At 43.6% G+C, this 14,668-nt stretch overlaps 1 protein-coding gene across 1 annotated transcript in view; it reads left to right on the top strand.

The window, feature by feature from the left end:
* Window positions 1-14,668, top strand: part of ACVR2B (activin A receptor type 2B) — a 97,073-nt gene that overhangs the window by 66,071 nt on the left and 16,334 nt on the right. Inside the window, exons 2-3 of the mRNA XM_057398307.1 lie at window positions 10,493-10,700; window positions 14,404-14,513. Of these exons, the coding sequence (XP_057254290.1) occupies window positions 10,493-10,700; window positions 14,404-14,513 (318 nt within the window). The remainder of the gene's footprint in view (window positions 1-10,492; window positions 10,701-14,403; window positions 14,514-14,668) is intronic.

Below are 14,668 nucleotides of genomic sequence, written 5' to 3'. Positions count from 1 at the left end.
AAATGTCCATCATCACACTGGAACTGACGTTTGAACTTAGACATCTGGTGAGATTTTCTCTCTGCCACTGCCTCCCCTACACCTGGCTGGCAAGGAGAAGCACAATGCCTATAAAGCTATGGAGTAGCAGAAATGTAATCTTAGAAAGGTGATTTCTAGATAGAGAATCTTCTTCTACTGACAGAGTTATCAAATTAATTCTTCCTCGAGTTTCCCACTTGCTCATGTAATCTGCTGATCAAGTGAGTCATCTCCATGGTATATTTGAATTTTGGTCAGTGATGAAGTTTAAAGCAGTGATTTTTGAGCCCATAGTTTAGAGTGTTTGTGCTTATTTATTTCCTTTCTTCCTCTACCCTGTTGAGAAAACTGCCTGGCTCCAAGCTTTTATTATTCAAGTGGAAGAGGATGACAAGAAGACAAACTAACATCATTTAGTTCTTGGGGGCATGCTTTCCTGATGCTTGACCTTTTGGACTTTCAACATCTTCTTGTCCATTTACATGCATTACAGTTTTTCCAATTACCAGTGAATTAAATTTGGAATTGTGGTATTTGGAAATGTCAAGCAGAATCAATAGAAAACACTTGGGGCCCAATCTTAGTAGACTCAGCACATTTTAAAGCATATTTGAAATGTCCCTGCTGATAAATCTCAGAGGACCATGTGTAGATTATGAATTGAGGTGCTGCTGTTTAGGTACTGAAGTTCTCTGTGGCTTGCCAGGTGTTCTCTGGTGTTTTAGACATGCATCAGTCTCTCTCTGGAGAAGACCTTAGAAATCAGGAGCTCTGAAAAGAGTTTCTGCTGGTGGCAGCAGCATGGGAGCTTGAGGACGGTGGGATGGAGCAGGTACATGTGCAAGAGCTGGGAAAGGTATTGCCATGTGGTTATTACTGTTCCTTAAATTCTGCACTCCACAAGGAGATGCTCCCATATCCACATCCCTTTGCCTGGAAAGAAGTTTCTTTTGTAGACTTGCTTTGAAAGTGTTTCAAAACTTCACTCTGTGTGTGTGGAAAATATTTACAAACTGTGTGATTTTGCTGCCGCCTCCCATGCCCTTTGGAAAACTTATGCTGGCTCCTGAGGAGAACAGGAGAGAACAAATGAGGATGTTTTAAATCTCATTTCAGTATTTGCTGCATATTTTATGTAGTGATCTGTGGTATCTGGTCAAAATTTGCTCTCTACTTGATTTTTCAGGACTGTAGTTGTAAATATCTTAATCTTGTCATTAAAGTTGAATATTTTCCATCACCAAGGCTGCAAAGTTTAGCAGCTGAGATAATCTCGGTAGCTTATTTGCACAGTGCTTAGCCCACAAGGGTCCATTTTTCATGCCAGAGAATACTCACTGCTGTTACAAACTAAATAAATGGTCTTCTTAATGCTTTTATAAATGCACACCTCAAATTTAAGGAAAAGAAAAGTAATCTCTATAACTGTATGCTTGTTTGAAAACTTGTAGTCTGCAGGGTAAACACAACCCTCTCCTATGTGGAAATCCTATATGGGTCAAGGCATTTTCTTGCAAAGGGTGTAAGGAGGTGTCTGCTGATGAGCAAGGCGACTGGAGGAGTGGTAGGCATTCACCTGTTTTGCTTGTGGTAGAGGTTTTTCATGAGTTGGCATCCTTGAGCACAGTCACACATGGATAGACAGTAGCTCAGCACTTTGGGGAAGTCTGGATGAGTGATCTCCAGCATCACAGCTTTCTACTTCACCCTACAGCATGGGCAGGCAGTTGGCCAGTGATGGCAGTGATGGTGACCTTGACCTTTTTGGATGTGTGACTTTGTGTTTGTTGAGGCTGACTTGATTTTGTTTTTATCCTCTTGGGTATAGCAGAGTAGTAGTGTGCATCTGTAAAAAAAAAAAAAAATGGAATTAGGCCTTTTTTGTGTGTTATTACTAATCCAGTTTGAGCTCTCCTGTCCAAATTGCCTCGTTTGTGACCCAAAGTGCATTTAAACATGAACTGCAGAAGCACCATGGCATTAAATGCTTTTGATTGATCTCCCTGATGGTTTTATTAAAGAACTAAAACCTTTTTGGGGGAGACAGATATGGTTAGCGATGTGAAGGGAGAAATCTAATTACATTTTGGCTTTGTCCTTAACTGAAATGCTACAAAATAGGCTTTTTCTAATGGATAACTGAAATGATCTCTTCTTTAAATAAAATATAGAAATGACCCGCTGAGTTCAAGTCAAAAATGCTCTGCTTCCAGAAATTGATTAACTGCTGGCAACATTTCTGTCTTGCTTCACGCCAGTCCAGCTGGTGACCTGGCCAAACCTCCTCGGATTGCTCTGCCTGGCCAGAGGAATGATTTACTAAACCTTTTCCTGAGTGATCCTCCCCTTTGGGCCAAGAGATTAATCTCATCAGCTCTGTGTGTGTTGTGTGTGTGTGTGTGTACACTCAGTATTTCACTAGATTGAACAGCTCTGACATCTCGCTCAACTCTTGTCTTCCCTAAACAGGAATCTGCCTGGTTTTATGGACTTGTAAGGAGCTGGAACACCAGATGTCCTTCTCCAGATCCTTCTTCTGTCCACCCTATTCGACTTAAAATACCAAGGAAATTATTCAGAAGACTTAAACAGCTATTGCATCCTTTCCCCAAGCTGGTAGTAGTGACTCTTAAAACATGCTCTCTGCATTTTACAAAACAGGTTTTACTAGCAGTTTGGGGGAAAATTCTAATAAAGATCTAATCCTTTTGAATAATTTCCTTGTTATCTTTTACTGACTTAAGCCCAAGTTAAAAAAGAGATACATGGGGGGGGGGGATTGCTACACAGATGTCCGTGGAAGCTGTGAAGCGTGAGTCATGGTGTGAATATAGAAGCCCTGAGTTGTCATCCCTGGTGAGCAGGGAGGATGTATTTCTTTAATATTAAAGTTCCTTTTTTAATTTTAAAAGAAAATGACTTAAAGCCTCCTGTCCTTTTGAGACTGGTTGTCAATGGCATCATTGCAGGTTACCATGGCAATATATGCTGAGATAATAGATTAACAGCCATTGATTGACTAGAAAACTTAGAGCTCTTTTATCGTGGGATATGCCAAATGTATTGACAGAAAACAAAATTCAAAGTAATATCTTCCCTTGGTGTTACACTGTTACTGTTCTCAGTGCTGCATGGGCCTGTTTCTACCTGATCTGGCTTAAGAACCAAATCATTTTGCAGCAGTGGATGCTTTACCAGGGTTTTTTTTTTAATTAGCCAGAGTAGTGCCCATCCCTGCATCCCACTGGCTGGATATTTGATCATTCTGTGCCTGGGTGTTCACTGGCCATAGAGATCCCAAAAGGTGGAATGAAGTTTTGGCTTGAGAAAAGGGCTGTGCAGTCAAGGGGGCTTGTTTCTGTTATGCGGGGCTCTGCTGTTTCAAGGTTTTTTGTGAAAGAACAGGGGTTGCACGCAACAAGTCTTCAAATCCTCGTGCACAGTTACGTACTTAACCACAGATGTCATCGCTAGTTTGATGCTTTGCCTAAAAATTTATTTAGACCCTATTATTTAAGTATAACAGGAATGAAATCACCCTGCTTGGGGAATAAGTGTTGGAGCAATACTTACTAGTTGCGGATTCAGTATCAGCTCTGTAGAGATGCAACTGGGTGGTCTCTCCAGAGCAACATTTTCCAAACTTTCCTAGTTGCAAACCTTCCTCTGGCTTTATTTGGGGATCTGAAATGCTAGCAATAACTGTTTGAATTTCTTTAATTTGCAGTCCTGCACATAACTTCTGGGCAGTTGTGTGGGAGAGAGCAAGCTGGGGGTCAGCAGCCCTCTTTCCTTACCTTTCCCTCTCCAGCAATGCTCCCAGATGTCCTCTATACATGCTTAGATCTTGGCTTTCCCCATTGAAGAATATGCCAAAATGCAGCCCAGGGCTCAAAAGCAGCTGGTTTAGGATCCCTGCAGGTGCTGAGCAATCGAAAGTGGCTCATCCCAGAAGATTGCGCTGCAGCAGCCTCTTATTTCCCAGCTCTGCTCAACCATGCTGTGGTTTAAGGGATGGCTCTTGAAAACAACCCCAAACCTCAAACAAAGGGCCCGACTTTCATAATCACATGTGCAAGAATGCATCCACAGTTGCTTAATTGCTACATGCAATTACCCTCCAAATTAGAGGGCAATTACCCCAATTCAGTGTACAATTTCTGTCATTTTATATTATAAAATTGCATGTACAAATAGCTATATAGGGATATAACTAAGTGTTTGCAAATAACTTCAGTTGCATACACAGTTTCATATATAAGCCCGGTGGTTTTGACAGTTAGGCAAACAAACTGTCTGGTAAATCACTTGGTGTTTATGCAGACTATTTTGACACATCCCATCTTTTCATATATACTTTCATTTTAGGTTTTAAAAAGGGGACAGGCAGAGATAAAGAGCTGAGATTTATAGCAGCCTTCAGCCTTGGGGAAGATATTCCCTATGTATCTAATTATGAGTTAGGAGCCCAGCAACTGCTAACACCTAGACCCAGAGTTGCTATACTGGATCTTGGCTATAATTTAGCAGCTGTTGGATAATGACACAGCCTCGGTGATCTGTCAGCAGCTCCAAATTAGGAGAGCAGAGTTTAGTCTCAGATCAGCGGCAAGGTCCCATGTTTCAGCAGGCTGAAGTCCTTCAGTTCAAGAGGACCCTTTTTAATGAGATCACTCTGTGCCTTGCAACTCCGAAGTAGAGGAGAGAGGACTTCCCATGCTGCACAGTGTTTTGACTGCTCTTCCTATCATTATGTGCATCAAATAGGTTCTGGGGGTCTTGCTCGGCAAAAACCTGGTGATGCTTCAGTTATTTGGAGCAGAAAATTGACCTAAAGGAATCAGTATAATGATTTCTCAGGACAGAGGTAAAACAGATTTTGAACCCCAAAGTGGGTGGTGATGAGTAGTCTCCCTCTGCCTTCATGATGGGAGTTAGTTGGGCTTGGTCGTATTTTGTACAAAGGTATTTTTGTGTGGCTTTTGCTGAAGAAAGGTGTTGGGAGCAGCCACACTGCATCAGCCTGAAGCATTGGGTGGATACAGTGGGATACCAGAAACCCATCTGTTCCTGCAAAGCCTAATTCTTCTTTCCTTAGACTTTGATTCCAAAACAGACTTCAGACTTTATTCCTTAAATGACTGTTTGTGGTATTAAAATGTGCATCATTTTTCCTGGCTGCTGACATGAGGCTATTTCCATGGCGAGAACTCCAGTGCTGCTGGAGATACTATGCTCCTGCTGGACTTGCATGCTCCTGGTTTGCTTGCTCAGCATTTTCTGCAGAGCACTGCCAATGTAGTGATGTGGTTCTGCCTGCAGTAGTTTCTGCAGGCAATCACTCAGCCTTGGGGGAAACATCTCCCTTGCAAAATGCATACATGTGGCAGGGGCCAGCAGGTCCAACCACATTTCTACCTCTGTCTGTACCTCGTGGGAGTCTCTGCTGGGTAGGAAACAGGCTTTTTTCCCCCAGATTTTGCTTTGTGGCTGGCAGAGTAGGCTTAGGCAGGAGGGAAGAAAGGCCCAATGACTTAAACCAAGTTCCGACAGCAGTCTTCAAACACTTGCTTAGCAAATGTTTTATATCTCATTGCACCCAAGTCCTGTTGACCTTCTGCCAAAATCTAAGTAGTTCCTTGATAATGTTTATTTTCTACCCTACATGAGCAGGATGTCCTTACCAGGGAGTGCCATTGAATGAAGGAGGTCAGGAGATTTCCTACCACCTACCAGTGCTGGTATGAGGAAGACAGCACGAACGTTGTGGTGAGGGGAGGGCAGGACAAGGGGGGACACAGCCTGTTTAGTCCATCTCAAGCTGTGGTTTGTAACTGCCCCTAAAGGCTTTTGTTTCAGGAAAGTTTTGGGGTTTTTTTTTGCCCTTCCCTCAGTGGCTCAAATTTGGTTTAACACCTCCTTTGAGCCAGGTTGTGTTGCTGGGTATTGAGGGAAGCTCACTGAAGTCCAGCCCAACACTTGTGCTGATGCATCAGCTGTGTCCAGTGAAAGGAGACAAGCTCTCTTTGCATCCATTTTGGGGCAGTTCCCTCTGATTTTCTTGCAAGTTTGAAATAAGAAGTAGGACATGGTTGATCTGTGCCTCTTGCACCTGTGTCACTTGGTGGAAGTCTCCAGCTCAGTGTTTCTTGCAGGCCTCCAGTGGCCTTGGGGGAATGGGCACTATCCATTGTACCAGGGGAAGAGAAGGCAGGAAAAACTACATGGCTTCCTGGAGATGCAAGAAGCAGACCTCAGATTTCTTTCTCTTAGTCACCACTACCCCACCTTCCTCCCTCACAGGGATAAACTCCTGTTTCAATTCCCCTCCCTCCATTCAGCTGAGGGTTTTAATGCAGCAAGTTCAGATATAACAGTTAGTGAAAAACTTTCGTCTCTACGTGATCCAGTACAGAGCAAGGTGTGAGTGTTTCTTGATGAGCTAAAGCAGCAGATAAATTAATACCCTGTCCTGGAGCCCTGTCCCTTCCTGCTGGGGCCATCTTGGGCACAAACAGAAGGGTTTCTTGCAGTCCTGAGGACCCAGCAGGATGAGGATCCTTACCAAATGGCTTTTTAAGAGATGTGAAAGCAGGTAGCAAATACACAGGTTTTTAAAGTGTCTCAATGCAAGCATCCTTAGGAGCTGTTTTAAGTGAAGCACACATGCATTTAGTTATCCAAAACTTTATATATGTGCTTTTATTCAACTCATCTAAACTTTGACGGTAGGGAAAAAGCTGCGAAAGGCCTTTTTCCTGGCGCAGTTGCTGTTTGCAGAGTTGGGTCTGTGTGTTTGCAAGCAGAACTTAGTCTTCAGCTGAAACTTGTTCCAGAAAAGACAACTGTCTTGGGGGAAGGGAGCCTGGGCTCAGCACAGGATTTAGCAGCCTCGGTTTGCTGGTCCCAGAGCTGATACAGCTCCTGCTGCACATCTTTTTAACATTACCTTTTCAAACCATAGTGGAAACATCAAACCTCACTGCAGCTTTGTGCATTGCATTGGCCATTGTTGCAGGTGGAGAAAGCAGAGGCTACGCAATATTGCTCATGGTTACAAATAGAGGTGGCTGACCCAGGATTAGATGTCGGGCCTGCTTCCCAGGCAAATGGTTCATTTTCCCAGAAAGCTTCCTGCTTTGTGGGAAATGGGATTGGGGAGGGAGAGGAAATTTCCATCTAGAACAAAGGAAAGATTTGGTTTGGGGTGATGGAAATGATATTACAAAATACATTTCAAGGACTGGACCAGAAATTGTTAGTATTAGCTATCAGGTATCAGCTGGAAGCCATGTGAAGTATTACAATGAAGCAAAGATATTTACTCATTCCTTTATAAATAAAAGGATATTTCCCTCCCCATACACAAGACAATGCTCCTTTGCTTTTCTGTTAATTTAACCAGTGCTTAGCAAAAATGCTTAATTTTCCCTAACAAAGCATAGTGTAAGTATCAAGAGAACAAATATCAAGGCTTTAACAAGGAGTGTCAATATTGACACTGTTCTGTGTTGAGGGATATTGGTAGGTTGTTTTTATTACAGTAAGCAACTTGTCAGAGGTGAACTCAGAGCTTTGCAAGTGCCGATAAAACCTGCAGGTGATACTGAAATCGAGCTCTTGTTTGTGTGTGATTTGAATATAATTTCCAGTTTCAGAAGTCAGCTTTATGACTTTCTCATACCCCTCCTCCCTTGCAGTCTCTCCCACAATGCAGATTAAACATTCCTCTCAAAAAAGAGTTATTGAAGGATTGAAGCCCTCTTCGACTTGCAAAGAGGTCTTCCTAGTCTGATGAGTTTGTTCCGTTACATGAAAATTACCTGAGGCGAAGTGCAGGTGTTGGTATCAGGATCGGGTCAGATACATCACACCTAGCTTTGGCAGAAACTGATTTTTCTCCAACCTTCTTACAGTTCTGCTTCCACTGCATCCCAGGTCATCTGCGCTCCTTGCTTGATGGCTATTGGAAGCAGAAGGTTGATTCCTTACAGCAGATCAGGCCACGTTGAGTAGCTTAAATGCAGTCTCTGTCTCAAGTGCTGTCTATAAAGGGCTTTCCATGCACTGCAAAATTTGAGGTGAATCCTGCCACCATGTTACAGCTTGGAGACTTGGCAACTTGAGGAGTTGCAGGCTGTGGAAAGGCAGGTCAGGTTTCTCCCCAGCATCCTGCTTCCTTGGGACAAGTTGTTTAAACTTGGTATGTTGGATCTTCAGTTGGAGATCTCCAGCTGCGTGTTGTGAAAGTACCCACTTCAGTAGTAGATGGTTGTTCAGGAATGAAAATGATGAAGCTACAGAAGGTATCTGGGGCCTGGAGCTGATGCCTGGGGCCTGGAGCTGATGCCTGGGCCCAGGCTGGATGTTTTATTTGCTGGCTGTAGGCCACTTGCTGCGCAGTGTCTTATGAAGAATGAGCTGCATCCCCTTATAGAGTTCTTTCAGAAGTGGCTGGTTTGCCATATCGAGTAGGAATCATAGGCTGGGTTGCATTTAGATTGTCCAGACATGGCCCTGGCTGCCTTAATCTCAACATTAAAGGTTGCACGGCCTTTGGGGATGATGGAATCATGAAAGCACTGCAAAATTTTCTAGCCAGAAGCTTAGTTCTGCACTTTGCAAAGGTCTGGCTATTTTATGAGTGCAGCACTTTCATTCCACCATCCCATGGGACCCTTTTGTGTTTTCTACCTGGTTGTCAACACATTTTATCAGGATACCTATGTTTCCATGATTGCAATCCATCAAAATAATGACCAGAACTGACCTTGCCTTAGGTTGGGTAATCTCAAAGACAGACAGCTGAGGGTATCTCAAGATTTGTGAAATCATGAGCTTCATGGTACCTGTTTGTCTGCTTACATGTTGTGTGTTTGTTTCATTCTCCTTATTTTAAACTAATCCTCAAAATGCCACAGAGTATTTCCAAATGTAGAGCGGCTTAGGACAAAACAGGCCCCCTGCAGATATCAGTGTTCCCTTACAAGATTCCCTTTTTAATGGCTGTGTCTGTAATTGTCTTTCAGTGCCACCATGGCTATGGGGGAATTTTTTCACTTTGAACAGTAGGAACTCCTCAGTCTTTTGGTACAAGGTTCTAAAGGAGGAAAGTCTCATAGGCTGTGGAGGCTCCTTTGTTTGTGGTGCTCCAGTGTCCATTTGGGGAACAGAGTTGCTTTTTGCTGAAAGTCTTGCTTGGGTGGAGAGGCAGCATGAGTTCTGTCAGCCACAGCTTAAAAACATGGTATTTATCATATAGAGACTCATCCAGATAAGCCTAAACTGGGATCCAAGTGAAGAATAGGCACTGGTCTGGATCTCCTCTGCAGGATGAGTATTATCTATTCTCAGTTACATCCTGCCCATGTAAGAATCCATTTATTTTTAGGTGGTGTTTCCCAAAATAGTGGTGGAAAGGGAGGGGAAGTCAACTGTGTGACATCCCAGCAAGTGCTAAGTAGCACCCTGGGAGGTTGTCTTTCCTAAACAGGGTTTCTGTGGATAGAAAATACAGAGTATGGGTTGCCTTGTTGTTGTGGTTTAAACCCTAGCCAGACAGCTTGTTCACTCACTCCCCATGAGTGGTACTGGGCTGAGAGCAATTGAGGGTTGTCTGTGTCCTGTCCCCCCCCGTCCGTCCCCCCACCCCCGAGCTCTCCCCTATCCCGCTCTAGGAGGAACGGGGAGGAGGATTGAAAGAGTGTAACTCCTACAGGTTGAGACAAGAACAGTCCAGCAACCAATGTACAACACAAATCACCACCGCTACCGCCAACGACAACAATGATAAGAGAAAATAACAAGGGAAGAGAATACGATACCACCGGCCAAGAAACGAGTCCCACCCCAAAGCCCGTGTCCTTCCCGATAACTCCCAGTTACCCCCCACCCCGGGCATGACGTGCTGTGGTATGGAATACCTCTTTGGCTAGCCTGGGTCAGGCGCCCCGTCTCTGCTTCCTCCTGGCTTCCCCTCCTCCCTGGCAGAGCATGAGCCTCGCAAAGTCCTTGGTCAGGGTAAACATCACTTAGCAACAACCAAAAACATCGGTATCACCAGCACTGTTCCCAGGCTGGAAGTCAAAACACAGCACTGCGCTAGCTACCACGAAGGAGAAAAATGACTGCTACTGCTGAACCCCAGGACACTTGTACATCCCACTGTTAGGATTCTGTTGTTGAAGCACTGGCCAGAGGAGACTTAAGGGGAGCGTGTCTCAGCTGGGCTCTTGGCTTCATCATGAGCTCCTGTTGTGTCCCTAAGCAAACCAAACCTCTTTGCTCCCTACCTCACACCAGCAGAGGGCAATAACCCTCTATACTATGCTGAAGCTCACATCGATGAGCTGCGTAGCTCCCAGGGAGGCAAATGTGTAAGTCACCTGAAGCATAGTGACGTGGATATAGGTCTCCTGGGATGGGTTTCTGATTTTGCTTGAACTAACTTGGGGTTTGAATTTTGCTTCAGGACCAGGCCATGGGGAGGCTGAGACAAGGGAATGCATTTACTACAATGCCAACTGGGAGCTGGAGAAGACCAACCAGAGTGGTGTGGAGCGCTGTGAGGGAGAGAAGGACAAGCGGCTCCACTGCTATGCTTCTTGGAGAAACAACTCAGGCTCCATCGAGCTGGTGAAGAAAGGCTGCTGGTTAGACGACTTCAACTGTTATGACAGGTAATAGCCTAGCTGTGTTTTCTGCATACAGGTTTAATTGTGCCTTTAAGTGCAAAGGCTCATGATTTTTGTATTGGGGAAAAGAAAGCAAGTCCAGGTGACTTGGCCTGGTAATTACTTCTGTTGCTAACATACCTCTTGAAATTGTCACTTACCTGCCTTAACTTTGTAAATAGAAACTAAAAAACGCTACAAAAGGCAGTTTTAGGTTTGTTTTTGTATTTGGTTGCGGTTTGGTTTTTGTGGTTTGTGAGGTGTTTGGGGGTTTTCTTTGTTTTTTCTTAGCAAAGCTTTGACAATTCTAGCATTTGTTGAAAAACCTGTCCTGTACCATCAAATGAAGAGCAATATGTTCTTCCAAGAGCATTTGGCAATACAAAAGAAAACTTGGAATTATTTAGAGCTCTCTAGAAAAGCATGGGTATCTGGGGGTGATTAGAGGTTGAGGTATTTGGCATTTGTGATGTTGCAAAAAAGTTTCACTGTTCTTTGGCTGAGTTAAGAGACTGACCAGGAGAAGGAGTGGGGTAGCAAAGCAATATGAATGTTTATGTCACTGCCTGTATGGAGCTGAAAAGAGAGAGGCTTTGTAGTATGGTGCCTCCATCCTCATTAAATAGCTAGGAAAATAAACTAGTGTTTTCTTACTTCCCTTGATGCAATTCTATATGGGGCAACAGAGTTACGGCTAAAGAAAATAGCCCTCTGAAGTTTCACAGTTTAAAAGGACAGTGTTTAGTAGCTCTAGACCTAGTGTTTCTGTTATAAAAACCCAATGACCAACCAGTCCAAACCCAACCCTTCCAAGAAGGGTTAACAGAACATAAAATTCAAGGATTTCCTTAGATACAACACCAGCATAGGCTGGTCTCACCTTTGTGCAATTCCCATCTGCACATCTTTGTAGCTTCTCATTCCAAAACTTTTAGGATATCATATGTTAAGCTGTGGGGCTTAACCTGGGACTAGATTTGCCCCATGGCTGGAAAATTTTCTCCCTTTGGTACTGTACATTATCTCTGCTTTTTTGCCTGTTGTCTTAGCTTACCCTGACTGTGAGTTGTTCCTCATCTTCATTCTATTATTAGCACCGGGGTTACTTTCCCACCACACCTATTCCCTTGCCATTTGCGTAGCCAAGCTCTATATATAGTTAAATTTTTATTCTTTCCCGATAAATCAATCCTTCTTGGCCCATTAGTCATCTTAATGCCAATCCTTCTGAGAACAGAAGGTCACTCTAGTTTCCTACTTCCAAGCAGAAGTGTTTACTGTAAACAGACTTCTCTTTTCAGTGCCTGCTCTCATATACAGTGCCACTTGTATTGTCACTGAGTGTCTCTGTGCAGGGATGTAGTGGTTCTTAAACTTTGTCATGATGTGTTGCTCTGTTACAACAGTAAAAAGTTTCCAAGGCTCCTCACCAGCCTTTTTGCAGCCCTGGGGTTGAGCATCCATTATCCTGCAGCCTGATTCTTCAAAGCCACAGTTCCAGGGCAAAGCTAAAAGATCTTCTGAGAATTAACAAACAGTACAAGTGTTGAAAGCATCATGTGAAATAAAGGTTAGCTTTAATTAAATAAAGGCTGTTTAAATGCAGGTTTTTTTTTTCCTTCCCTTGAGTGCCCTCAGCAGCCTTTCATGCAGGTAGTGTTGCATCCCATGATAGCAAAAAATGGCTAAAAAAGATGACTTATCGATCAGTGGTGCTGTGCTGATGCCCTTTTTGTCTCTGTCTTCAGCAGCTTTGGAAGGCGAGCTTGGCACAGCCTCAGGAGATGCACCTGTATCTATATGCACAGAAGCATCCCCTGGATGCAGGGCATGGTCCTTATTCTGCCAGGCTGCGGCTCCTCTTGAAACACAAGCAGTATGTTCCGTTTTCTGGCACTGCCTCTTTGCCGCTGGAAGGGGAAAAATTCAGGAGTGCAAGGGCTGGGATGTTGATGGCGATACCTCCTTACTCTGTTCTCTATCTTAAGGAAACAAGAACATGGCACGTGTACATTTAAGGTTATAGGAAAAAGGTAGTGTTTAAAAATTCACTTGTGCTCTTCATTTGTTTACACAGCCCCACTACAGAGGTTGTGTTCATCTTGCCTTGAAGAGCACATGAACCGCTGCGAAACCTGTCCTCGCTGCCATAGAAAAATGTGTCATTCTCTCCCACTGTCTCATTTGTAATATTTGCTAAGTATAACATGTCATATGTACCTGGATGCCTGCCCTGAGTGCACACCAACTCAAAGACAGGGATAATGAATTGCAGATGTGGAGCAGGCTGTTTTCACTCATTAGCTTGATTTTTTTAACCAACAGATTTAGCAAAGGATGCGTTTTCTATTGAAGACTCCAGTACTGATGCTGTTAAATCCAAACGGCTTGTTATCTGATTTCACAAAAAAGCATCTGGAAACATTGCTTAACTTGTTGAAACATCTTTGTTCATTTGAATAAGTCAAATGACTGTTTGTGGGTTCTTTTTTTTCTTTGAAGTTTGAAAAAATAAAAGCCTAAAAACAAACCAAGTGCTTCCCAGCTGAGATCTTGCAGGAGACATTTCAGCTATAGCCACTTTTTTTTTCCTCCAAAAGGAATAAAGCATTGAAAACTACCCTGTGTTACAATTGAAGAGAGGCCTTTCTGTTTGTCTTGTGGCAGTATGTCAGTGATACCACAGAAAGGGAGGCTTGGCATGGGTTCATAAGCAATAATGTCAAACACATATGATTGTTTTGCTACTTCCTCCAAGTGGTTGAAGGAAGGAAGTTATGCATATAATTTAGCTGGGCTCCAGGAAATAGTTTGATACAGTTCTCTGCAGAGAGCAGCTCTGCAACTGTAATAACTGAAAGCAGAGGGTAATGTAGCAAAAGGTGGCAGGGAAGGGAAGCAGGCATTTAAGAAAGAGAAATGACTGCTAGATCACTGATGAAGTCACTGCACATCTCTTGGCATTGATGTGTGGGAGAGGGAGGATGTGTGGAAGTGGAGTTGGTCAGATCTGTAGAAGTCCCCTAATGCCTTATGCAGTGCACAAGAAAACCTCAGTGCTGGGAAGGCTAACAGGCAAATACAAAAAATGAGACCGCAACCTGATTTTCTTAGAGGCTTTTGTGCAGAATAAGTTTTTTGAAGAAGATGGCACTATAAAATTAAACCTTAAAAAAAAAAAAAAAAACAAAAGCTGCAGCTGTACTGTTGGTACTGCTGTCTGGTGCCCTTCTAGAGTTAGCGATGCCAAAGTCTGTGAGAGCATTCTTAGCTCAGCTCTTGTCTTATGTGCTTTATGGCACAATCTTTAATTGCATGATCAAATACTCCTCTGCCCTGCCAGCATACATATGGGCTGCGAGAAAGACACTGTTCAGGGAATGAGGCATCTCTCCATCATTTTTCTGCTTCTCATTCAGTTAGCAGTGGCGGCTGTTATTTATTACTCACCATCTAATGCCTTCAGTACATATGGAAGCATTTGTTTCCTTTATGGTCTTTACAAGGGTCTTGGCACTCAAGTACCCTAGTGGATAGCGAAGTTGTTTTCTGTAAGTGGAGACTGCTGATCTGTGCAGCTCAGCAGCAGGAGAAGGCACATGGAGAAGACAATTCGGGGCAGGTCAGCTCCCAAAGACAAGAGGCAGGAGTTGGCTGATGTTGTTTTCTGTCTTCCCTTTATTGCCGTGTCTGTCTGTCCCTGATGCAGGCAGGAATGTGTAGCCACAGAAGAAAACCCCCAAGTGTTTTTCTGCTGCTGCGAGGGCAACTATTGCAATGAGAAATTTACCCATTTGCCTGAAGTAACCGGTCCAGAAGGTGAGTGACTGGGTGGATGGGCAGTTGGGGTCTCTTCCTCTAGACCCGGTTTGTGATGGCTTTGTTGGTTCTTGATGTGGAGTTTTTGGTTGTTGAGGGAAAAAAAAAGTACGTCCAGCAGGACACAAAGTACCATTTGGCTACAAAGGCCAGAA

Source organism: Pezoporus wallicus, unplaced genomic scaffold (genome assembly GCF_028554395.1).
Source record: "Pezoporus wallicus isolate ANWC-B61680 ecotype Strahan unplaced genomic scaffold, APGP_CSIRO_Pwel_v1 contig_7237, whole genome shotgun sequence".
In the NCBI taxonomy this organism is placed as follows: domain Eukaryota; kingdom Metazoa; phylum Chordata; class Aves; order Psittaciformes; family Psittacidae; genus Pezoporus; species Pezoporus wallicus.
This window is presented reverse-complemented; position numbering and strand designations above follow the sequence as displayed.